Here is a 27,391-nt window from a genome sequence, read left to right as displayed (position 1 = left end):
CACTGGATGATGTCATCAGTGATGTCATTTGAGATGTCATCAGTGATGTCACTGACCATGTCATGAATGATGTAATATGTGAAATCATCAGCAGTGGATTGCGGGCACGCGATTTATAGTGAGTACAACTAACTATAACGGGGGAAGTTCAATGGTTTTGTATGAGTAAAAGGTCCACCTAACTATAATATATATATATTTATATATACATGCGCGGACCTTCGCGTGCGCGAGCTGCATGCTGATTGGCTGCCAATGTCTGTCAACACTCCAAAACAGAAATTGTTGGCAGCCATCTTGTGCCTCGGTAGACTGAGGCACAAGAAAGCAGAAAAACAAATGTGTAGAACTCAAAAAGGAGGCGGGGTAGAAGCACCCTGACCCCCTAGCCCTGCTCAGGGGGTCCCACTAGGACCCCACAAGGCAAAAAAAAAATGTTTTTTTTTAAAAAAATCGCGAGGTGCGCGTACCGTGCGTGCACGGATCCGCGTACGTACGCGTACAGTATGCAGACGGGGTGTGTACCTTTCCAAGAAAGCTGCATGCTTGTTGGCTGTCAACACTCCAAACCAGGAAGTGTTGGCAGTCATCTTGTGCTCATGGACTGAGGCAAAAGAAAGCAGAAAAACAAATGTGTAGAACACAAAAAGGGGTCAGGGTAGAAACACCCTTACCCCCTAGGCCTGCTAAGGCGGTCCCACAAGGACCCCCAAGGCCAAAATTTTCTTTTTTTTAAAAACCCGGTATGTTTTTTTTAAAATTACCCCCCCAGGGGGACCAAATCACGGGGGCATAGTGATAAAGAAGTGTGGGGGGTGCGGAATCCCCCCACACTGCCCCGGGGACCGCCGACCTCCAAGGCAAAGCAACACAGCCCCCTGGCGCATACTGAAGGCTCCTGGTGGGCTAGTTGGCCCCCAGGGACCCCCAGTATGCAAGGGGAATGAGTTCCCCCTCTGCAAACGTGCCAGTGGGCTGCGTTGCAGAGAGGTATAAAAAGGGGCATATCTCATTACACCTCTGGGCAATGCAGCCCCCTGGCTCATACTGGAGGTTACAGGTGGGTTATTTGGCCCCCAGGGACCCCCAGTATCGAAGCGGAATTAGTTCCCCCTCTTCAAACATGCACGGGGGCTGCGTTGCAGAGAGGTGTAAAAAAGGGTGTGGCCTCATTACACCTCTCTGCAATGCAGGCCCCTGGCGCATACTGGAGGATCCTGGTGGGCTAGTTGGCCCCCAGGGACCTCCAGTATGCAAGGGGAATTAGTTCCCCCTCTGCAAACACGCCTGGAGTCTGCGTTGCAGAGAGGTGTAAAAAGGGGCGTGGCTTCATTACACCTCTCTGCAATGCAGTCTCCTGGCGCATACTGGAGATTCCTGGTGGGCTTTCAGGTCTTATACAGTTAGGAATTACATTAAAAAAACATTTGAAATTCACTGAAAAAACCTTAGGTTTCAGGCCTTATATAGTTAGGAATTAGCATTTAAAAAACTTTGCAAATTCACTGAAAACACCATAGGTTTCAGGCCTTATATAGTTAGGATGCGCATTTTTAAAATCTTTGAAATTCACTAAAAAAACATAGGTTTCAGGCCTTATATCGTTAGGAATTAACATTTAAAAAAACTTTAAAATTCACTCAAAAAACTATAAGTTTTAGGGGTGTTAATAGTTAGCTGGACATTTCACTCATACAAAACCATTGAAATTGCTCCTATATAGTTAGTTGTACTAACTATATTTCGCGCACCCGCAATCCACTGCTGATGATGCCACACATTACATCATTCATGACATGGTCAGTGACATCACTGATGACATCTCAAATGACATCACTGATGACATCACTGATGACATCATCCACGTGACAATCACATACACCTTTTCATACACTAGCAAAATCTTTCATCACTCTTAGTAAAATACAGAGTATCTTATTTGAATCCATTGTCACAGCAATACAAGTATCTAAAAACCCACTCAGTGATTCATAGATGTATACACACATCTAATCACTTACCTGTAGATTCACTCATACATGGTGTCAATGAACAATAGAACCCTATCAAAAATACTTATACACCTATATCGACATTACGCACCACCACACATCCTATTCACATATGAAGTCATCCTACTCACTTATGCAAACAATGGATCATACTTACATATTTACTTAGCTACACACTTATATAAACACAACTTCATCTATTAATTTAGATAGTAATTCATACTTAGTGAATTATAAAATCATTATTACAAGTATACAGTTATCCATACAGTCACTCACACAATCATTGAGTCTTATGTTTACTTATTTATATACAACAACTGACACATACACTGACTTTTATTTTTCTAGTTTGTTGGACATGTACCATTGAGAAATATATTTGCTCATCACCACACCCATAAAGATATTCACTCACCCAAACAACTGTTAGAACATGTAGCTTTAACTTCATATATCTAGTGAAGCAACTATTCACACATCTTTGGGCAGTCACACACCCCCCATCGAACCACACACACATTCACTCTCCCATACAAATACTCGGTTAACTAATCAATAACTAATATAGACGTTCACATAGCTAGTAACCAACTGGAGAACCAGTTTACATAGCAACTGACAAAGTGATATAGATATTGACACCTTGCTGGGCAGAAGGCTGCTAGAGACATTGCCGTTTCCAGAGGCTGTATTCAGAGGCTACACCCGGACCAACTCCTCGCCGCACCCGCTTCGCGGGTGCCGCATCGCACGGGAGTGCGCTGCACATCCTTGGCCAGCAACAGGGAAGAAGGCAGAGGTAAGGGTTAGAGGCTCGGCGGGGGTGCGAGCGTGCGGGGACTCCAGTGACCAGGAGTCCCTGCGAGACCACGGACTCAGCATCCGGTCCGCTCTCCCCGCTGGCCCGCCCCCCGCCTTCCTAGCGCCATTAAAACCTTCTCCTGCGCTTACCTGTTGGGGCTGACACCTTGCTGGGCAGAAGGCTGCTAGAGACATTGCCGTTTCCAGAGGCTGTATTCAGAGGCTACACCCGGACCAACTCCTCGCCGCACCCGCTTCGCGGGTGCAGCATCGCACGGGAGTGCGCTGCACATCCTTGGCCAGCAACAGGGAAGAAGGCAGAGGTAAGGGTTAGAGGCTCGGCGGGGCTGCGAGCGTGCGGGGACTCCAGTGACCAGGAGTCCCTGCGAGACCACGGACTCAGCATCCGGTCCGCTCTCCCCGCTGGCCCGCCCCCCGCCTTCCTAGCGCCATTAAAACCTTCTCCTGCGCTTAACTGTTGGGGCTGACACCTTGCTGGGCAGAAGGCTGCTAGAGACATTGCCGTTTCCAGAGGCTGTATTCAGAGGCTACACCCGGACCAACTCCTCGCCGCACCCGCTTCGCGGGTGCCGCATGGCACGGGAGTGCGCTGCACATCCTTGGCCAGCAACAGGGAAGAAGGCAGAGGTAAGGGTTAGAGGCTCGGCGGGGCTGCGAGCGTGCGGGGACTCCAGTGACCAGGAGTCCCTGCGAGACCACGGACTCAGCATCCGGTCCGCTCTCCCCGCTGGCCCGCCTCCCGCCTTCACGTCCTCTATATAACATTATAGGACTCCCGCAGCGCGGGACGCAGCTCGGGGCGAAGACCGGGCTAAGAGCGGGCCGTTTGAGGCCGTTCGAGGACTGAGCGGACTGGACTGTCCCACTCTCTTTCGCCATTTTACACGCTCCCTTCACTACGTACGCATCCTCCAAACAGTTCTTAATATCATCCCATCTAGGCTGTTTGATAGGTGATTACACCCTGTTCCATAAGACATGAGTACTAGGGTAACACGGAGTAAGGCCTCCAAGGCTGGCCCGCAAATTAGCGGCCCCATGGATGATTTCATTACCCGTACTAATATAGCTATCGATCATGAAATTTCCAAACTTCAAACTCAGGTCTCTTTAGAATTGGTAGCCGCTAGAAGACTATCCCAAGTTATAGCGCTTTCAAAAAAATCCTCCCTAGGCCACATAGCCGCTTCAGTTACCCCGGAGCGCCCTACCATTTCCCAATGTGTAGTTACATCGGACTTCGACTTGCTCTATCCCCGCCTCACCGGTAGAGCTCTACTCTAATGTAAACGAAGTTAATCAGATGCCAATTCCTAACCCCCAGGTATTCCCGACCATCACCAGTGGCAAACTACCCAAAAGAAAGCGCCGCTCACGTTCTGCCTATTCCCGCAAAAAGGTGAAAATTGCGGTTCCACAACATCTATCCTTCACAAGAGTACCGCCACCTATCGCTAAATTAGAGCAAACTCCAAAGTTGCAGCCCCCAAATGAGGGAGGAACTGTAGAGTTAGATGCCACGCCCCCTACCACCACTCCAAAGGATGAGGGCTCCCAGGCTGAAGGGTTGGGTAAGAATGAAAGGGAATTTATAGATCTGGTCTGGGAAACCTTAAAAAAACTTCTTTCCCCTCTTGATCTCAGACTCTCAAGAATAGAAAACAATCTACTCGAGATGGAAAAGAGCATTATTGCACTGGCCACTCTCGGATTAAGAAGTCTAGAAAATCAGGGCTACCCTGCAGCAGACCCAATTTTACTAACCCCTACCACCCAAGCCCAGATGGTCCCGCCCTCAGTCCCAGGCACCATACGGCCGATTCCTAAGCCGAGGACTGTGTCCGTGGACCAAATTGCCACTACCACCAAACCTAAGCCTCCCCAGCGGGCTCTTAAGCCCCAAACAGGAAAGCTTAAACCTGGCGTGAACCCTAAACCCATCCCGAGTGAAGTACAGGACCCCCCTATAAAGGATAACTTTAGAGGAGGGTATATTGATCTTCCCCCAGAAGCCAAAGACTATGTGGTAGTTTTAACGGGTGTCCCCCAGATTGGTGCGGGCCAATACGAGAACCATTGGTCGCTTAAAAACAAGATAATGTATTGGCTCAATGTAAATAGACCCATCCCTAATGGCCGGAGAAGCAGAGTCCTGATGGTTCGAAGAACTCCCTGGGTGGGCCCATCAAAGAAAACCAGCCCAGGGGACTGTATAGTGGTGACCTTCGAGGATCCACATACGGCACAGTTCATCTGCTCCTGGCCTGGCAGCGAAGGATCCCCGATTATACCCAGGCCTCTGTCCTTTTTCTATCCACCGCGCCCCCGACACACCCTGGCGGACGATTGGACTTTGGTGCAGCATCAACCATGGAAGAGCCACTTTAATACCCACAATCATACTCTTCCACACTGGAATGGCCTCCCAACCTCAAATAGATATGGTGGCCTGGAAGAGGTAGATTGACTCGTTAGCCAGCATGCCCAATACCAACTGGGAAAACCTTTATCACCACTTACGCCAGGGCTAACCGAACACTTACCCCCTGACCCATTAGTAGGTTGAGTAGGGTGTGCAAATAGTCTAGCTATTGATGAAGAGATGATGGTTCCAAACACTTCAGACCCCCAAGGTTTGGAAGGCCGGTTGGACCCACCTAGCATGTCTCCACGGCCTTTAACCCAAATGGTCCCAGCAGAGATGAAGCTGACTGACACAACCACGGCTCCCAGTCACCGGCGATCTGAACCCCGTGCAAGGATCTCCAGAGGGGCTGTGTCTAATTCTCCCTTACCTACTTTGCCACTTTCTCACCCCACCCCGGGTCCGCCATTGATAAAGATCTTAAGCTGGAATGTGGCTGGGCTCGCACGCAATTTTGATAGCCCTGAATGGATTGCCTTCCTAGAACCCTACAGCATCTGCCTCCTACAGGAAACTTGGTGCCAAGCTCCCAGACACAGAGTAGGTTTCTCAACCTACTTTGTTCCAGCCGTTCAACAACCTGGCTCTAAAGGTCGCCCGTCCGGCGGTCTTTTGATATGGGTCAGCATCAATCTAAGGTTAAGTGTTACCCAAAGGTCCACTAAATCTCCTGACCTTCAATGGATAACTCTACATCGTAAAGGAGGGCGGAATCTGGAAGTCTTTAACATTTATTTGAGGGGTTCGAGTGGCGGCTCATCACGTTTAACCTCAACAGGCCTAAGCAGCGTTTTAGCCTCTGTTAACATTGACTCCTATGTTCTTCTCGCTGGCGATTTTAATTGCTGCTTTGAGCCATTGGCCAGGGAAGACATTTTGGATACCTTTGAAGAGGACTCAAGGAGAGGAATCCCTATCCTAACCCTTGACCCGATCCCCAAATGGTCACAAAGCGCGATAGACATTAATGCCCTTTGCCTTGAACACAACCTGAGACCAGCCAATGGCCACTCTAAATCGGACCTTATGGGAGCCCACACGTACAATAGGACGGGGCGATCTTCTAGAATCGATTTCATTATGCTTAATTACAATCTTTGGTCTTTCCACCAAGATATGGAGGTCATCGTGTCTTGTGACAGTGATCATAACCCACTCTCCTTATCCATTACATTTCCTTGGCAGGGTGGGATACAAGACACTTCAGACCATAAGTGGGAATCATCGCACGAAATCATTCCCTCAAATTGCGGCAGGCGCCTGAAGTGGGCAAGAGTCTCGGCGGATGAAGCAAAGATGGCACAAGCCGGGTCCATCCTGCTAGAGACGGATCTGAGGCTTGATGCCTTAAGCCCCACGAGAAAAAAAATCTTACCACTATTCACAGAGACTATAGCGGCTCTGAGTGACTTGTTTATTATTTCCCAATCCAGTACCAGGGTGTGTCCGAAAGGTGTTTCCAGGGCCAGAGATAAGTGGTACTCCTCCAAATGTCGAGCAGCGAAGGGGGCACTAATCTCTGCAGTAAAGAACCAAGAACCAATCAGAATAAAAGCCGCGAGGAAATTCTACAAAAAGGCTGTGGCAGAAGCAAAAGAGGCTCATGATCTAAACTTCTGGCGGGACTTAGCAGAAGCTAGCACAAGAAAAAATGCCAAGGAGTTTTGGGATCTACTAAGAGCCAGGGACAAGCCTATCGACCAGCAGCTAACCTGTAATATCCCCGGGGATGTATGGTTGGATCACTTTGCAAAGCTGTATTCTGCTACACTGGGGGCATCTCACCATACTCTGGCTTCTTTACCTTGCCCCACAGATGATCTTACAAATAATGATGGTTTATTCTCCAGCCAGGAGGTAGAAAGGGCAATTAAGGGTATTGTACCCAACAAAGCTGCAGGCCCTGATGGGATCCCGGGCGATTTACTAAAATCCTATCCAGCATGGTGGAGCAGATTGATTGCTTCTCTCCTTAATGAGGTCTTGTTGGGAGGCTCTTTCCCTGATTCCTGGAGGGGTGCGGAAGTGGTCCCTATTTTTAAGAAAGGTTCCAGGGACGATCCGGCAAACTATCGCCCCATCAGTTTGCTGGATTCAACCCAAAAGGTTGCGGGTAAAGTAGTATTGACAAGGATTTTGCAGTGGGCAGAAGAAAACCAGATTCTATCTGATTTTCAAGCAGGCTTTAGAACGGGGACTGGCACCATTGAGCAGACATTTCGCCTTCTAATGATTTACTGGAAGGTAGTGGTGCTGGGAGGGGGCAGTTTGTACTTGGTCTTTATAGACCTGCGTACAGCCTTCGACCTGGTCCCACGAGCATTGCTGTGGAATGTCCTCAATGGGTTAGGCTTACCGCCTTATTTGCTGGCCTTACTCATAAAATTTCACGATAGCAATTTTGCCCAAATTAGATGGAGTTCCCAGGGGGAAAAAACACCTAGTATCCCGGTAAATAGGGGCGTCCGCCAGGGTTGTGTGCTTGCCCCCACTCTGTTTTCTCTTTATGTCAACGGAGTGGTGGAGCATCTCCTCCAACATCCATCTGATGCACCCTCCCTGGCGGGGAAGAAAATTCTGACGCTCCTATTTGCGGACGATACCCTCCTGATTTCAAAGTCACCTGCGGCATTCAAAAACTGCTCTCTAGCTTCAAGACCTTTTGTGACGACAAAGGTCTGGCTATAAATATTGGTAAGACCAAGTTTCTTGTCCTTAACCCCCCCAAGAAATCTGTTGCTCCCCCCGTTCTAGACTCTGTCCCTTTGGAGAGAGTCAAGGAATTCGATTACTTGGGCATACGACTTTCCGACTCTATGAGCTGGAAGGCACACCATCAGAAGGTGTTTCTTGCTCATAAGAGGGTAGCAGGAGCCCTGCTCAAAGAACAGCGTGCCTCACTTTTAAAACCTATTGGGGCACTTCTAGATATTTATAGGGCAAGGGTTGTCAGTGCAGCACTATATGGTGCAGAATTGTGGGGCACGCAGAAAATTGACACCTTGGCCTCCCTTGATAATAATTTTCATAAAGACCTTATGAGGCTACCCCACAGTACTCCCACAATCCCCCTTTTGCTAGATGCGGGCTCCCGCCCAATATGTGACCAAGCAAAATTACGTCCCCTTTTATTATGGTCCAGAATATGGAATGTCCCTGAACTCCGTAGTTACGCAGATGCTTTAGAAGATCTCTTATCCCTTCCGGGCTGCTATAAGATTACCTGGCTTAGGGAAGTCAAGTGCTTCCTTTATAAACTGGGTCTAGGGGATGCTTGGGTCAACAAATCAGCTCCCTCAAAACAACTGTTAAAAAAGGTGTACTGGTCCTGGGTGGACAACGAAAGAATGTGCAATCCAAATCATTGCAAATCTGCTGCCCAGTTTTTGCTAGTCAAAGAGCTCCCTTTCAGGGAACCCTATTTGGATTCAATCCATAATTCAGGCGACAGATCCTTGTACATCAAATTCAGGGTAGGGGTTCTCCCTCTGGGTCAGTTTACCTCGACCTGGAAACCACCCTTACAAACTGTACCATTTTGTCCCTTTTGTGATACGAGGGTTGAGTCCGTTGCACACCTGCTGTTCGAGTGCAACACCTATGCTTTACTGAGAAGGTTGTGGCTGAAGCCCTTATGTAGGAGCCTGGGAACGAGATCTCACTTGGAAGCCCTGCGCATACTACGCACAGATGCAAGACCTTTCTTCGCCTGCTGTATGGCAAAATTCCTAGGCTGGGCTTGGCGCTTAAGATCTGCAAAAAAACTGTTGATCCAGTAACATCCCCCTTCCCTTTTTTTTGCATTCTCTTAAAAATCTTCTAACTGATTGCTTTTAAATATCCAATGTTGACTCTGTTGGTCATTGTATTGATTGTGCTAAAAATGTTTTTATTGATGTGATGTGTTGCTTTTATGATATGTTTTTATATCGAAATAAAGCTTAACTGAACTGAACTGATATTCACACAGTTTAGTCACTATCCACTATATTTAGTGAGACACTATAAATTTGTCAAGTAAACAGTCAATTACACTGCTACTAAATCCTCCATCCAAATATTTATTTGTTTATATCCACTCATTCTTCAATGCAAATTGCTATATATATAATGCATAATTAAATAACGAAGCAAACCACAATCACTGGATGATGTCATCAGTGATGTCATCAGTGATGTCATTTTAGATGTCATCAGTGATGTCACTGACCATGTCATGAATGATGTAATATGTGATATCATCAGCAGTGGATTGCGGATGCACGAAATATAGTTAGTACAACTTACTATATAGGAGCAATTTCAATGGTTTTGTATGAGTGAAATGTCCAGCTAACTATTAACACCCCTAAAACTTATAGTTGTTTGAGTGAATTTAAAAGGTTTTTTAAATGCTAATTCCTAACTATATAAGGCCAGAAACCTATGTGTTTTTTCAGTGAATATATATATATATATATATATATATATATATATATTACCTACTGGCGGTAGCCAGTAGGTATATATAGTTAGGACCTAGTTCCATAGGAAATCCCCAACATTCTATTGGGAATAACTTTGGCGCTGGTTGATGAATCTTCGCAAATTTCTCAAAGAAGATGGCTCGCTCCGTTCCGCTCCTTCCCTGAAAGTTTGGGGGGGATTCGTCAAGTGGGGGCTGAGAAAAAAGGGGGGTCCCAAAACGTGTTTTCCCCATGTTAATTTCCATAGGACCTTTAGACTCAGCTACAGCTTGAACCGCTGAAGGGAATGACACCAAACTTGTCAAGATGGTAGTGTCTGGTATGCAGATCACGCTTTTGGTAAAATAAAGTAAATCCCTCCAGTGGTTCCTGAGAAAATTAGAAGAGAAATCAGTTATATATCTATAAGCGCGCACGGGTGCGCGCACCCCGCGATTTTTCGCGATTTTTTTTTTGCTTGGGTGGGGCTTGGGGGGCTTCTCTCTTTTATTTAAATGTTTTTGATTTAATTTCGAGGGTGCCCACGCCTCGTTTTGCCCCCCGAGATCACCGCCGCCGCCCGAGCTGCCTTAAGATGGCCGCCGCCTGGTTGTGGGCGGGGCCGGGAGGACGTGGTTTCCGCGGGCATCCTTCTCAAGGCACCGAGATGTGATGGGACGTCATGGGAGGGAGGCAGAGGAGGAGGGCTGGGGGAGAGAGGGCGCTGTGCATACCAATGCCGAGGGAAGGCGGGGCCGGCGGAGACTGCAGAGGAAGAGCCGAGGAGGGGGGCGGCGGGGGAGACCGAGGAGGCAGAGCTGAAAACCGCCGGGGGAAAAAACGCAAGAGGGAAGTACGTTTTGTCATCATCATACGTTAGGTGGCATGCCTGCGAGAACCAGCAGGCTCCACAGCAGAGGTTTTTATTGAACAATGTTTTGGTGAATGACAATAGTTTTCACAGCACACACTACACACAAGTCACATGCATGTCCTGTCGCCCGGAAGCCACGCTCTTAATCAGTCACCTCTGTCCAAGGATTGCCAACTTCCTTAGCAACAGATGCCGCCGTTCGTTTATCTTTTGCTGTTCTGGAGCAGCCAAGAGCTCCGAGGTGAAAAAGAATGTTGTTAATTTATGAGGATTCTTTGGTAACGTGACAAGTAGCCCCTCTAATAATCATTCTGAAACGATTTACATAGCTCTCAAATACTTTTAACAGTTTGCTTTATGTGTTTGTTTTAATTTATGTTTTAGAAGGAATAAATACTGCTTTTCCCAACATTTTTACCAGTCTGGACTTAGAAATATATGGCAGTCCGGTAAAAAAAAGGACCAGGTGCCAACTTTACCCTAATGTTATCCTCTGTACAAGTCCTGCGGACACTGGTCCATCTGTATTTCAGGGCGCTCTGGCAGTACCAAAATATGTTTAACTTCTACCAGTTTCCTCAATTAGAAGGATTACAATATCGAAAACAAATGTTACCTCTCAAACTTTTTTCCATCGATTTAAATTTTCTGCCTTATTATTGCATGATACAACTGTAGCAGTCTGTATTTTATTACTGAAATGCATTTCATGTATTGCTTTTTGTATATATTTTTTTATAATCAATAAGGTTACAATAATTTACATTGAAAAAGAAGCCCAGTAGAAGGCTATGTTTTACACTCAATAGGGAAGATATAACATCAACTCTTTGAAAGTATGACACAGATATTTTTTATTTCTTGCTGTTTCACTTATTGAGAGTGTCTCCTTAGTACCTCTTCATATATGGCGGTCTGATTTTGGAACAAGAAATCTAGCCAGATCAGATTCAACCAATCAATCAATTAATATGCATTTATAAAGCGCAACAGCTACCTCATTGGAGGTGTCACAGTGCTAGTCGTAGGAATGCTACATCTTCACCTATCCTCAAACACTGCTCACCCTGCATACTCACCCACCATTTACTATGCACAGTCACCCTGACATTGTGCAGGCAGTCTGATACTGCTCACCCACCACTCACACAGTCCACCATCCAGCCACCCATCCATCCACCATCCATCCAGCCACCCATCCAGCCATCATACATCCATCCATTATTCATTCATTCATGCATGCATGCATCCACCCATCCATCCAGCTATCCACCCAACATGCATCCACCCATGCATCCATCCATCCACCCTGCATCCAACCATCATGCATCCACCCAGCATTCATTCATCCACCCACCCATCATGCATTCACCCATCATGCATCCACCCAACAATCATTCATCCATCATGCATCCACCAGCCATCCATCCATCTTCCAGCCAACAATCATGCATCCATCCAACACCCAACCACCCTCCCACCCACCATTCATGCACCCCATTCATCCACCCACCCATCCATCCATCCTGCATCCATCCATCATTCATGCATCGATTCACTCATCTATCATGCATGCATCCATCCATGCATCCACCCAACAATCATTCATCCATCATGCATCCAAACATCGTTCATGCATCAAAAATCGGATCCCTAGGGCTGCTCAGGTGGTCCCACAAGGATATTAACATATTTAAACGTTATCCGCTAATAGAATTAGCATTTTCAAAACCTTGCAAATTCACTGAAAAGACCATAGGTTTCTGGCCTTATATATATATATATATTAGCTTTTAAAAAACCAATGAAATTCACTGAAAAAACCATAGGTTATACACTATATATAGTTAGGAATTGCCTTTAAAAAAACAATGAAATTCACTAAAAAAACCATAGGTTTTAGGCCTTATATAGTTAGGAATTAACATATAAAAAACCATTGAAATTCCTCCTATATAGTTAGCTGGACATTTTATTGATATAAAACCAATGAAATTCGACATATAGTTAGTTGCACTAACTATATATTTCGCGCATCCGCAATCCAATGCTGATGATGTCACATATTACATCATTCATGACATGGTCAGTGACATCACTGACCATGGCGGGCGCCGCAGAAGGACGACAGGTCCAAGGAGGAACCAGATCGACAGTTTCGGTCTTTTTCTCTGCCAGGCGACCCAAGGAGGCTTTGAACAGCAAAATACTGTCAAAGCGAGAGGGAATCCCCTTCTCACCCATATAGCACCTTAGTGCGTGCTACACATAAAAACAAAAAAACACTCACTGTAAATTAACCTTTTTAACTTCACACATACTCACTTGGTCCTGAGGAAAGCCTGTTTAAATTAAGAAAGGCCAGGCTGAAACATGTAGACCACACAGGACACTGGAGGTCATAATCCATACTCCACCGTGTCCGTCTGCCTTTTAATATGCCAACAGAGACCCAGTTTATTAAAATAGTTTTTTACCCTCGGGTACTGGGATTTTTGTATGGCTTTTTAATCTTCACCTTCACACTCACCACACTGCACACTCAGTAAATATACCAGCTCCGCAGTAATCTGGCGTCGAAGCACACCCGGGGCACGTTAGGTGCCACTGTGGTGGGCCCGATGATGAAGCATGCCACCAACTAGGTTGGTGGGTGAGGGCTTTCAAAAAACCTACTGGTTTTCCTTGACACACGTACTCCATTGAGTCTTCCCTATAAAAAACCTAGCTAGTCTTTCTTGATTTTTGATATCACTGATGACAGCTCATTTAACATCAATAATCACACCACTGATGATATACTTCATGTGATAATACAATGCACCTCCTTACACTCTAATACACCTAGTGTAAAATACAGAGTATCATTTTTGAAACTATTGACACACCAATACCATTTACTACATACCCACTCACTGATTCCTACGTCTACATGCACATTCATTCATTCACCCATAAGGTCATTCGTACATGCTGTCACTCATCATTGCAACACTATCATATGCACTCATACACCTATGCAGACACTCACACACTGCCACTCATCCATGGAGTTACTCACACACCTACTCAGTCCTGTAAAGAATCAATCACACTTTGATTTCTTCATCTATACAGTTAAACACAGAACAGCTTACATTTTCACAGATATACTAACACATACTTACTCACTTATACAATCAAATCCTTCATCCATACTCTTATACATCCTCTCATTCTTCAATATGTAAAACATATTTAAACTTTACAAAAACACACAGACACTGGATGATGTCATCAGTGATGTCATCAGTGATGTCACTGACCATGTCATGAATGATGTAATATGTGACATCATCAGCATTGGATTGCGGATGCGTGAAATATATAGTTAGTACAACTAACTATATATGGAATTTCAATGGTTTTGTGTGAGTAAAATAAGGTTTTGTAAATGCTAATTCCTAACTATATATGGTCTATAACCCATGGTTTTTTCAGTGAATTTTCAAGGTTTTGTAAATGCTAATTCCTAACTATATATGGTCTATAACCTATGGTTTTTTCAGTGAATTTCAATGGTTTTTTAATAGTAAATATCAAAAGCTTTAAAATGTCAAGTACGTGGTAGTTAAAAACATTTTCATGTCCATGCACACTGATGTGCTTTGAACGCTGCCCCCCCCTCTTTTCTTTTAGGAGTATTCTCTCTTTGCAGATAGTGAAGGGTAGGTAACGCAGGCCTTTGCCCCCGTTGTCATCCGTCGTGCCTGCTTCCCTCTCCAATGCCATTTGATTGATTGTTATCCAAGCATTTACTGTTTTGGAATTGGTTCTCTTTGGTTCATTCTCTATTTACAAACAAGCACAGAGTCGCAATACTCTGTTTAGTCTTTGCAAATAGTGAAAAATCGTTAGAAAAAACAAAAGGAATCAAGCAAAATCAGTAGGCAACTAATGGGATCTCTTTTTGACCTCGCTAAAATAGAAACATTATGAACAACCCCTCATGAGAAATATGAAACTAGTGAGAGGAACTGAGCTCGACGCCATGATGGCTGCAAGCAGCTCGGCTCCGCCGCCTACCCCGCCCAAAACAACGACAAACCCTATGCAAATATTATAAATATATACAACACACCAGCAAAGTAACAGGGTAAAACGTTTTATTAAATAACTATTTACATGGCAGCCTGCTGCAACATCGATCCAAATGCATCCCGCCGTTCCTGGGATTTCTCCCCAACTACTCTGCGGCCTACGAGATGGAGAGGCCGGGGCGTTGACTAGGCGGGGCCTCCGGCCGCAACCACAGCGCCAACGATCGCCGCTGACGGAGGGGAGCCTTGCCGGTGAGAGCCACTGATCTGAAGAACCGCTGCCTGCGGTGCCTCCCTGAGCCGCTTGAGGTGTGCTGGCGCGGACTCGGAGGGGGTGCTTGGCTCCTGCCCCCTCCCCAAGTCTTGTTGCCCTGGTGTGGCCTGAGATCACCCCCGACATAGGCGGTCGGCTCCCGGGGTCAGGCGGAACTTGTTGCCTTTTGGTGACTCTTCCATTCTGGACCTTGTCCCACAATCCGTTTGACCTGAAGACACGTCCTGCGTTGCCCTGGTCCAACCATCACATATACCTGCGCCAGGAGACGGCGTGGGGTGCACTGGAAGGGAGAGGCGGCGCGAACGAGCCTTCCCCACCTCCCCAGGTGGAGGTTTCTCAGCTACACCCCAGCGCTTCACTCGGCCACCTGAGTTGCGCCCGCTCCTGCGGCACAGAGCCTCGCTCGGCCAGCTGAATTGCGCCTGCTCTTGCTATTACAGCGTCTCACCCGCCATCCGGCTAAATTGCACCCACTCTTGCGGTACAGTGACAGGCGGCTGCCACGGAGCTCAGGAAATGGCGGTCGGCTCCACAGACTTGGGCCTGGCCTGCAAGGATGGCTCTGGGCAACCCTGGAACTCGGACGCTTGACTGTTAAAATGGGCCCCATTCCCAAAAGCGTCCCCACAGCCTTGAAGATTCTACAAGAGTCACCGGGGCTCCCGACTCCCACAGACTTCCGGTGGGGAGCGACTGCCATGATTGCTCGCGGAATGGCCCGACGTAGCCACGGAATGCTCTCATGCTGACGCCAGCTTCAGTCTGAAACATCCAGAAACACTGTAGACTACCAATTCGATCAGTTCCGGTGGAGCCCCAACGTGACCCGGTAGAGAAGAACTTGCCCTCCCCGCTTTGACTGATGGTTCTTGTTGCCTGTCCCAACGTTCTGTTTGCGCAACTGCCGCATTAGAAAACAACATCGTGACGCGTCGCGTAATCGCGACGTATCGCGTTGTCGCGTAATGCGTCATATGACGCGCCACATTAGCGCACCCGGAAGCGATCCGGGGCGCGGCACGGAGCCCGTAATGTAAGCATAACAGGTCATGTGACTTGTTAATAAAACTTTTCATTGGTTCATTTCACTTTTGGGTTCCTAATGATGTAAGGCTAGGTCATGTGACCTAAAAATAACACTTTTCATTGGTTGAGAACTATTTTTTGTCCCAAATGATGAAAACCCCTCCTTGTTTCCTCACTCTGACTTTCATCTTTGTGAGAGGAAGACCTTTTTGCATCACTTAGCAATAGCAAGTGTTGTAGCTTCAGCTGGTGCATCCCCACCACCACCACCACCTCCTAGGAAGAGAGTACCACCTCCTCAGGTGGTGGTTGAGCAAGAGGTGCCCCCCCCCCACACCTTCTTGTTGCCTGATTCGGCCAGCTCAATCGATCGAGCATGAGACTCTGTTGTGACCTGAAGAACCGCTGCCGGCGGTGCCCTCGCAATGCGGCCTGGTCCCTGAATGTGTGCAGGGGGACGGTATTTCTCACTCGGCCGGCAGATTGCGCCCACTCTTGCGGCCTACGACATGGAGAGGCCGGGGCGTTGACTAGGCGGGGCCTCCGGCCGCAACCACAGCGCCAACGATTGCTGCTGACGAAGGGGAGCCTTGCCGGTGAGAGCCACTGATCTGAAGAACGGCTGCCTGCGGTGCCTCCCTGAACCGCTTGACGGAGGCCCCCCAGGGGCGGTGTGGTGGCGCAGACTGGGAGGGGGCGCTTAGCTCCTGCCCCCTCCCCAAGTCTCGCTCGGCCAGCCGAGTTGCGCCCACTCTTGCGGCCTACGACATGGAGAGGCAGGGGCGTTGTCGGGGTCCAGCGGAACTTTTTGCCTTTTGGTGACTCTTCCATTCTGCACCTTGTCCCACAATCCGTTTGACCTGAAAACACGTCCTGCGGTGCCCTCGCAATGCGGCCTGGTCCCTGAATAATGTGTGCAGGGGGACGGTATTCCTCGCTCGGCCAGCTGAGTTTCGCCCACTCTTGCGGCCTACGACATGGAGAGGCCGGGGCGTTGACTAGGCGGGGCCTCCGGCCGCAACCACAGCGCCAATGATTGCTGCTGACGAAGGGGAGCCTTGCCGGTGAGAGCCACTGATCTGAAGAACCGCTGCCTGCGGTGCCTCCCTGAACCGCTTGACGGAGGCCCCCCAGGGGCGGTGTGGTGGCGCGGACTGGGAGGGGGCGCTTAGCTCCTGCCCCCTCCCCAAGTCTCTCTCAGCCAGCTGAGTTGCGCTTGCTCTTGCTATTACAGCGTCTCACCCGCCATCCGGCTGAATTTCACCCACTCTTGCGGTACAGTGACTCTTCCATTCTGGACCTTGTCCCACAATCCGTTTGACCTGAAGACACGTCCTGCGGCCTGGTCCCTGAATGTGTGCAAGGGGACGGTATTCCTCGCTCGGCCAGCTGAGTTTCGCCCACTCTTGCGGCCTACGACATGGAGAGGCCGGGGAGTTGACTAGGCGGGGCCTCCGGCCGCAACCACAGCGCCAACAATTGCTGCTGACGAAGGGGAACCTTGCCGGTGAGAGCCACTGATCTGAAGAACGGCTGCCTGCGGTGCCTCCCTGAACCGCTTGACGGAGGCCCCCCAGGGGCGGTGTGGTGGCGCGGACTGGGAGGGGGCGCTTAGCTCCTGCCCCCTCCCCAAGTCTCGCTCGGCCAGCCGAGTTGCGCCCACTCTTGCGGCCTACGACATGGAGAGGCCGGGGCGTTGTCGGGGTCCAGCGGAACTTTTTGCCTTTTGGTGACTCTTCCATTCTGCACCTTGTCCCACAATCCGTTTGACCTGAAGACACGTCCTGCGGTGCCCTCGCAATGCGGCCTGGTCCCTGAATGTGTGCAGGGGGACGGTATTCCTCGCTCGGCCAGCTGAGTTTCGCCCACTCTTGCGGCCTACGACATGGAGAGGCCGGGGCATTGACTAGGCGGGGCCTCCGGCCGCAACCACAGCGCCAACGATCGCTGCTAACGGAGGGGAGCCTTGCCGGTGAGAGCCACTGATCTGAAGAACCGCTGCCTTCGGTGCCTCCCTGACCCGCTTGACGGAGGCCCCCGAGGGGCGGTGTGGTAGCGCGGACTGAGATGGGGCGCTTGGCTCCTGCCCCCTCCCCAAGTCTTGTTGCCCTGGTGTGGCCTGAGATCGCCCCCGACATAGGCGGCCGGCTCCCGGGGTCCGGCGGAACTTTTTGCCTTTTGGTGACTCTTCCATTCTGGACCTTGTCCCACAATCCGTTTGATCTGAAGACACGTCCTGCGGCCTGGTCCCTGAATGTGTGCAAGGGGACGGTATTGATTGGATGAAGATGGCGGCTTCACACAAAGCTGACTCAAGTGTTGCTGCTGATGCTATGCAGACAAAAACTGGTTTTCAGTTTGTACATTCTTCAGGATTTTTCCATCCAAGGCTGGTTGAGAGTTTGTAGAACGATGGCTTCAGATTTTCAACATACTACTCTTCAACATTCTTCATAAATGTAATTCTGGTCCTGCCGCTACTTATTGGAGACATTAAACTATACTCTGGACCTGCCTGGCCTCGACCAAAATGGCGCCAGTATGGGAGCGACTTGCAACTCCTTATGACGTTCTAGTTACTTAGCCTTGACGTTATGGGGGATGTTTGCGGTCTTTGTGCACATGACGGGCGGGGAAGGGTACTGACTGGGAATATGGACAACCCTATTGATGTCGATTTTTCATTATTGATTATTGTATTAATAAAGCTTCGAAGTAATGTAACCCATGATACTCGCCCATGGTGTGCGTATGGACGATTTTATTGTAACTGATCCTGTTATACTTTCAATTAAAAAATCAACCTTGACTGATCCTACAACCATTTATCACGTTTAGTTTTTTCATTATTGATTATTGTATTAATAAAGCTTCGAAGTAATGTTACCCATGACACTCGCCCATGGTGTGCGTATGGACGATTTTATTGTAACTGATCCTGTTATACTTTCAATTAAAAAATCAACCTTCACTGATCCTGCAACCGTTTGTCACGTTTAGTTTTTTCAATTAAATGGCTCGCTTGTTACATACTCCTATACCCCTGGCTTTTCAAAGACACCATCTTGTAGCATAAAGGGCTGCGTCAAGGGTGGTATTGCCCAGAATGTCTTGTTTTCTAGTGCTCGTAATAATGAAGCCAGAACTGCCGAAATGGATTCTGGTCCTACCGCTACTTAATGGAGACATTAAACTATACTCTGGACCTGCCTGGCCTCGACCAAAATGGCGCCAGTATGGGAGCGACTTGCATCTCCTTATGACGTTCTAGTTACTTAGCCTTGACGTTATGGGGGATGTAAGCAGTCTTTGTGCACATGGCGGGCGGGGAAGGGTACTGACTTGGAATACGGACAACCCTATTGATGTTGATTTTTCATTTTTGATTATTGTATTAATAAAGCTTCGAAGTAATGTAACCCATGATACTCGCCCATGGTGTGCGTATGGACGATTTTATTGTAACTGATCCTCTTATACTTTCAATTAAAAAATCAACCTTCACTGATCCTACAACCGTTTGTCACGTTTAGTTTTTTCAATTAAATGGCTCGCTTGCTACATACTCCTATACCCCTGGCTTTTGAAAGACACCATCTTGAGGAATAAAGGGCTGCGTCAAGGGTGGTATTGCCCAGAATGTCTTGTTTTCTAGTGCTCGTAATGACGAAGCCAGAACTGCCGAAAGGGATTCTGGTCCTGCCGCTACTTATTGGAGACATTGAACTATACTCTGAACCTGCCTGGCCTCGACCAAAATGGCGCCAGTATGTGAGCGACTTGCAACTCCTTATGACGTTCTAGTTACTTAACCTTGACGTTATGGGGGATGTATGCGGTCTTTGTGCACATGGCGGGCGGGGAAGGTTACTGACTGTGAATACAGACAACCCTATTGATGTCGATTTTTCATTATTGATTATTGCATTAATAAAGCTTTGAAATAATGTTACCCATGATACTCGCCCATGGTGTGCGTATGGACGATTTTATTGTAACTGATCCTGTTATACTTTCAATTATAAAATCAACCTTCACTGATCCTGCAACCGTTTGTCACGTTTAGTTTTTTCAATTAAATGGCTCGCTTGTTACATACTCCTATACCCCTGGCTTTTGACCCTTTCCTACGCGCGGTCTGTACTACCGCCCTCGGGCGATCTATGTAATGAACAGACTACCATTGGCGAAACACAAGGGAATGCATCTCAGAGAGATAAGTCAAGTACGTGGTAGATAAAAACATTTTCGTGTTTATGCACGCTGATGTGCTTTGAACAATGCCCCCCCCCCTCATCATTTAGATTACCACCGCCCATTGCACAAAAGCGTACCGGGCGCTCCCCACGCAAAAAAAACCGTTTTTTTTTTTTTTGCCCCGCGGGGCCCTTTTAAAGCCTCCACATCAAACCTAGGGGGTCAGGGAGGATCTACTATGCCCCCTTATGGTCATTTCCCCCTTCGTTTTGGCCTCCTCTTGTCTCTCGATCCTACCGAGAGACAAGATGGCGGCCGCTCCGGACTGTTTAGAATGTTGACAGATACCGGAGAGCCAATCGGCTTCGCTTCGCGAAGTTCCGTTACGCGTCAAGTACGCGAACCGGAGCGCTACCCGGAGCGCTGTCACAGATATATATCTTTTTTTGAACGTTAATTTATCAAAATCCACTGGAGCACATATATTGAGACCTAGCAAAGGCACATCGGGCTAACAGTCCCTACAATTTTGCCAAGTTTCACGCAAATCCATTCAGCCGTTCGAGCTAAAAGTGAGGCCAACCGCCCTATGGAAATTAACATGGGAAAAACACGTTTTGGGACCCCCTTCTTTCTCGGCCCCCCCTTGACGAACCCCCCCCAAATTTTCAGGGGCTGCTCAGAAACAAAATGTGCCATTTTCCTGAAAATTTCAGCCAATTCCGTCTACAAACGCCAAAGTTATTAGACATAGAATTTTCAAAAATCCCATAGAGAAAAAATCCTAACTATATATATATTCACTGAAAAAACCATAGGTTTCACACCGGTTATAGTTAGGAATTAGCATTTAAAAAACCTATTAAATTCACTGAAAAAACCATAGGTTTCACACCAGTTATAGTTAGCTGGAAATTTTACTGATATAAAACCATTGAAATTCCCACGTTATAGTTAGTCGGACTCACTATAACTTGCGCGTGCAATGCACTGCTGATGACATCACATATTACATCACTCATGACATGGTCAGTGACATCACTCATGACATCACTGATGACACCATCCTTGTGACACAGTCACAGACCTCCTCTCAGTGTAAAGTAACCCTTGAGACACATATTCAAAAATAGAAACTGAAATTTTTAAAAAATGGACATACCTATATCAGTTACAACAAGCAATTCTGTACTTCCACTATCTATATACACATCCACTCATTCACCAACAGTTCTATATAGTCACTCATACATATACTCACTCATCATATGAAGAGATACACCTATACATCCTGTTACACACCGACATTCATCCAAAAGTTACTCACAGACATATTCACACGTGCAAATAAACTATTGAACAACCATTTATTTGAATATAGAGTTATACACACACTTCCACCTTACTTCTATTGAAAATTACACATATTTATTCTCTTAAACAATCACTTATAGAAACACATACTTATTTAAAAAGGAAATCTTACAATCTCTTACTCTCACATATACTCACTTATATACATCAATATTCATATATACTAGATTAAAACATATGTAGTTACTGATAAAGACACTAGTGAGACAGTCATTCACTCACTAACAAACACATATAGACACTCATCCACCCATACAGTCCTGTACATATGCTGTCTTCAAAACACATACAAACAAAGAGTCAGTCACTCATGCATCTATGTGCTAAGTAATACCCCCACCAAACCATATAGACACTCATACTGATACTAATAATAATATCAAATAACCCATATACATACGCATGTTGCTACTTATCAACACATGTAGCCACTTATACACAAAGTGAAACACTAATATATGTATTTAAATTTTTAAACATAACTCACTAATATTTATTTTTCAGAAAGACACATATTCACTGGATGGTGTCATCAGTGATGTCATGAGTGATGTCACTGACCATGTCATGAGTGATGTAATATGTGATGTCATCAGCAGTGCATTGCACGCGCAAGTTATAGTGAGTCCGACTAACTATAACGTGGGAATTTCAATGGTTTTATATCAGTAAAATTTCCAGCTAACTATAACTGGTGTGAAACCTATGGTTTTTTCAGTGAATTTAATAGGTTTTTTAAATGCTAATTCCTAACTATAACCGGTGTGAAACCTATGGTTTTTTCAGTGAATTTCATAGGTTTTTTAAATGCTAATTCCTAACTATAACTGGTGTGAAACCTATGGTTTTTTCAGTGAATTTCATAGGTTTTGTTAATGCTAATTCCTAACTATAAGTTTCACTTTATAAATAAGACTGTTAGCACTCTAGTTGTTCTTTTTAACACTCTGGTACATTCTGTCATTGGGCTACAGTTGGGCTACATCTAGTTGAAATTTGGGCTACATTTACAATTTTTGGTCTCTGGTGGCCATCTTTGGGCTACATTGGGCTACTTTGGGCTACATTTGGGCTACATTTTGGCTCTAACATATATTAAGCCCAATGTAGCACAATACATATTTTTATAAAGTTAATTTTTTTACAAACCACTTCAGAATAGGGCTACCTGTCCCTACAATGTTCCCATTTTTTTTTTTTAATTTTTGGGGGGAGCGCTCCCAGAGCGCGCCCCGGAGTGCGCCCCGAAAAGCGTATTTCTGAAAAGCGCCCCCTGGCGCGCTCCGGGGAGCGTCCCGTGAGCGCCAACATAGCAAACGAAAACATGATTGTGACGTTCGCGTAGCCGCGAACGCGTGATACGCACGGCGTAAGCACACCCGGAAGTACTCGCGCGAATACGATCGTGCAACGTAGGCGTCTGACACGCTTACGCGGCGCGCCTCTGGCCGCGCCCCGCGGCGCGTCGCGTAAGCGCGTCGGGTCATGTGACCAGAAAATAACACTTTTCATTGGTTCATAACAGTTTTGGTTTCATAATGATGAAGCCCATGGTCATGTGACCTGTAAATAACACTTTTCATTGGTTCAATAATTATTTTTTTCTAAATTTGGAGAAACCCACCCATTTCTCTCACTATTGATTTTCACTTGGAGAGAGCAAGAGGTGTTTTGTGAATTCTCTACTCATTAATTTTCCTGATCTACAGCAATGGCTGCAAGGGAGTCCTCCAGCAGTGATTCAGATGGATTTGTGCAAGAGGACCCTCCTCACCAGAAAACAAAGAACCACTTCATCTGGAAATTTTATGACATCCCTGAAGGACAAAAAAAAGTTAATGCAAGTAAAGTAACTTGTAAAATATGTGGAAGTATTTTATCCAGAGGCAATCCTCTAAAAAAATACAGCTTTGGAAATGCCAATTTAATTAGGCATGTCAAAAGAAGACACCCCAACAATTACTCCAGGGAGAGTGTCAGGGAGCTGGCAGAGAAGGCACGAAGAGATGGCAGCAGCACCTCCACTGGTGGAGCAACACCTTCAGGTTCAACACGTGCAAGAATGGTCCCTAACATCCAGCCGGTATTTGCAGGAATAAAATGTTTATGCACGAACTGTGACGAACTACTCTGTTACGGGGAGCAGAGCGTTGAACTCATTGCAATAAAGAAACAGGAACACCAATGCTCTCCCCGTCCCTAAATTTTCTCATTTTTTTGCTCCTGTTGAGCATTTTCTGAATCCCTGTTTTTGTTTTTCCCCTGAAAAAAAAACAAAAAAAATATAAAATCGTTTCAAAAAGTATAAAAAAAATATAAAACAACAAAAACAAAAAAAAGTTCTTTTCAGAACTACCTCCAATTTATAAAAAAATGCTATTTTTTTTTTTTTAACAAGTGCCATTCTTTTTCTCAATCGTACGCTCACCGGTGCGCGTACCAGGCGCTCCCTCGGCGCAAATTAAAAAAAAAAAATTTGGGGGGCCCCGTACGGCTTTTTTATGACCCCCACATCAAACCTAGGGGGTCAGGGGGGGTGTACCCTGCCCCCTTTTGCTCATTTCCCCCTTTGATTTTTACCACCTCAATCCTACCGAGGTACAAGATGGCGGCCGCTGCGGACTGTTTCGAATGTTTACAGACACCCGAGAGCCAATCAGCTTTCCATGCGCACCTCGCGTGTCGCGCCTGGAGCGCACTCCGGTGCGCGCACCTGTGCGCTGCTATAGATATATATATTTTTTGGGACCTAAATTACTCAAAATCCACTGGAGCACATATCTTGAGACATAGCAAAGGCACATCGGGCTACCAGTCCCTACAATTTTGCCAAATTTGGTGGAAATACATTCAGCCGTTCGGGCTAAAAGTGACATCGACCGCCCTATGGAAATTAACATGGGGAAAACGCGTTTTGGGACCCCCCTTTTATCTCGGCCCCCGCTTGACGAATCCCCCCCAAACTTTCAGGGAAGGACCGGAACGCCGCGAGGCCATTTTGAGGAAATTTTGAGGCAGATTCGTCAACCGGCGCCAAAGTTATTCCAAGTAGAATTTTGAGATTTAACATTGAAAAAAATCCTAACTATAACTACCTACTGGCGACCGCCAGTAGGTAATATATATATATATATATATATATATATATTCACTGAAAAAACCATTGGTTATAGACCATATATAGTTAGGGATTAGCCTTTTCAAAACCTTATTTTACTCACACAAAACCATTGAAATTTCATATATAGTTAGTTGCACTAACTATATATCGCGCACCCGCAATCCACTGCTGATGATGTCACATATTACATCATTCATGACATGGTTAGTGACATCACTGATGACATCACTGATGACATCTCAAATGACATCACTGATGACATCACTGATGACAACACCCAGTGACTGTATGTTTCTGTAAAGTTAAAATATGTCTTACATATTGAAGAATGAGTGGATGTATAAGTGTCTGGATGAAGGATTTAGTAGGTGCATGACTGACTGTATGAGTGAGTGATTAAATGTGTCTCACTGAGTGCATGGGTTAGTGACTAAACTGTCTTAATTTGTGCATCATTATGTCTGTTGTTCTGTAAACTGTTGCATGTGTTGATAAGTAGCTATATGAGTAACTGCATGGGTTATTGATTGGTTGCCCAAGTATTTGTATGGGAAACTGAGTGTGTGTGTATGGGTGGCTGGGAGGTGTGTGACTCTGTACATAGATGTGTGAGTAGTTGATTCACTATATGTATGGGTTCAAAAGTGCATGTGGAAACAGCTGTATGTGCGGTTGACTGTGCATGAGTGTATTAGTGAGTGAAAGGATATCTCAGTGCTACATGTCAAAGTAAGTACATATGTAAAACACAGTACATGTGAGAGTTGACATATATAAATAACTGTGCATAAGAGCCAGTGAATGTGTGAGTGGCTGTATGGATCATTGTGAACATGTATCAGGGATTGTATAAGAGAGTAAATATGTGTTAGTATATGTTTGAATAAGTAAGGTGTGTATAACTGTATAATTGAGAAAATGGAGGTGTGATTGATTTTTTGCATAACTGACTAGGTGTGTGAGTAACTCCATGGATGAGTGACAGTCTGTGACTGTCTGTTTACACTGATTGTATCTAAGGTTATATTACAGTCTGAAGAGGTTCATGGTATTATCACATAAATGATATCATCAGTGATGTGATCAGTCATGTCAAATGAGATGTTATCAGTGATTTTATCAGTGATGTCATTTGAGATGTCATCAGTGATGTCATTTGAGATGTCATCAGTGATGTCATCAGTGATGTCACTAACCATGTCATGAATGATGTAATATGTGACATCATCAGCAGTGGATTGCGGGTGCGCGATATATAGTTAGTGCAACTAACTATATATGAAATTTCAATGGTTTTGTGTGAGTAAAATAAGGTTTTGAAAAGGCTAATCCCTAACTATATATGGTCTATAACCAATGGTTTTTTCAGTGAATTTTCAAGGTTTTGTAAATGCAAATTCCTAACTATATATGGTCTATAACCTATGGTTTTTTCTGTGAATTTCAATGGTTTTTTAATAGCAAATATCAAAAGCTGTCAAATGTCAAGTACGTGATAGGTAAAAACGTTTTCGTGTTTATGCACGCTGATGTGCTTTGAACGCTGCCCCCCCCCTCCCCTCTTTTCTCTTAGTAGTACTCTCTCTTTGCAGATAGTGAAGAGTAGTTAACGCAGGCCTTTACCCCCGTTGTAATCTGTCGTGCCTGCTTGTCTCTCCATTTGATTGATTGTTAACCAAGCATTTACTGTTTTACAATTGATTCTCTATTTACAAACAAGCACAAAGTCGCAATACTCTGTTTAGTCTTTGCAGATAGTGAAAAATCGTGTAAAATCGTGTAAAAAAATAAAAGTAATCGAGCAAAATCAGTAGGCCACTAATTGGATCTCTTTTTGACCTCGCTAAAATAGAAATATTAGGAACAACCCTTCATGAGAAATACGAAAATAGTGAGATGAACTGAGCTCCACACCATGAGGGCTGCAAGACAGCTCGGCTCCGTCACCCACCCCGCCCAAAATAACGACAAACCCTGTGCAAATATTAAAAATATAGACAACACACCAGCAAAGTAACAGGGTAAAACATTTTATTAAATAACTATTTACATAACTATTTTATACTTTTTATTGCCCGATCCGGCTAGCTCAATCGATCGAGCATGAAACTCAGCACTCTGATAGCAAGCGTTGCTACTGATGCTATGCAGACCAAAACTGGTTTTCAGTTTGTACATTTTTCTAGATTTTTCCATCCAAGGTTGGTTGAGTTTGTAGAACGATGGCTTCAGATTTTCAACATACGGTGTGGTGGCGCGGACTGGGAGGGGGCGGTTCGCTCCTGCCCCCTCCCCAAGTAAGATTTTCATACGTGAAAGTACGTTAATGGTTTTGGTCCCTGAGTTACTTCGATGTCACTGCCATTCTCAAATGGCATAAGTTCTGGATGTTGGGTGCCATAGTTCAGAGTTCTGAGCAGCGCTTGTAACACTGTCTGAAGCTTATTTCCACCTATTGCAGCTTCACTATTCTCAAAGTAAGTGAGGGTTGTTTGTGGACCTGACTGCACCGAGAGGTGGTGTGATGGCACGGACTCGGAGAAGACGCTTGGCTCCGACCCCCTCCCCAAGTCTTATAGCACCGGTTTAGCCTGAGATCGCCCCCGACATAGGCGGCCGGCTCCCGGGGTCCGGCGGAACGTTTTGCCTTTTGATGACTCTTCTATTCTGGACCTTGTCCCACAATCCGTTTGACCTGAAGACACGCTGTAGTGGGGCGCCCCTTTACTGTTTTAG

The 27,391-nt window shown here is 45.9% G+C and overlaps 1 protein-coding gene across 1 annotated transcript in view; it reads left to right on the top strand.

The window, feature by feature from the left end:
* The first annotated feature begins 6,558 nt into the window (after window positions 1-6,558).
* Window positions 6,559-27,391, top strand: part of LOC147664938 (anthrax toxin receptor 2-like) — a 470,307-nt gene continuing 449,474 nt past the window's right edge. The window contains exon 1 of the mRNA XM_086949874.1: window positions 6,559-7,138. Within this exon, the coding sequence (XP_086806000.1) occupies window positions 6,559-7,138 (580 nt within the window). The remainder of the gene's footprint in view (window positions 7,139-27,391) is intronic.

The sequence above is a fragment of the Lissotriton vulgaris genome, unplaced genomic scaffold (assembly GCF_964263255.1).
Source record: "Lissotriton vulgaris unplaced genomic scaffold, aLisVul1.2 SCAFFOLD_1004, whole genome shotgun sequence".
In the NCBI taxonomy this organism is placed as follows: domain Eukaryota; kingdom Metazoa; phylum Chordata; class Amphibia; order Caudata; family Salamandridae; genus Lissotriton; species Lissotriton vulgaris.
This window is presented reverse-complemented; position numbering and strand designations above follow the sequence as displayed.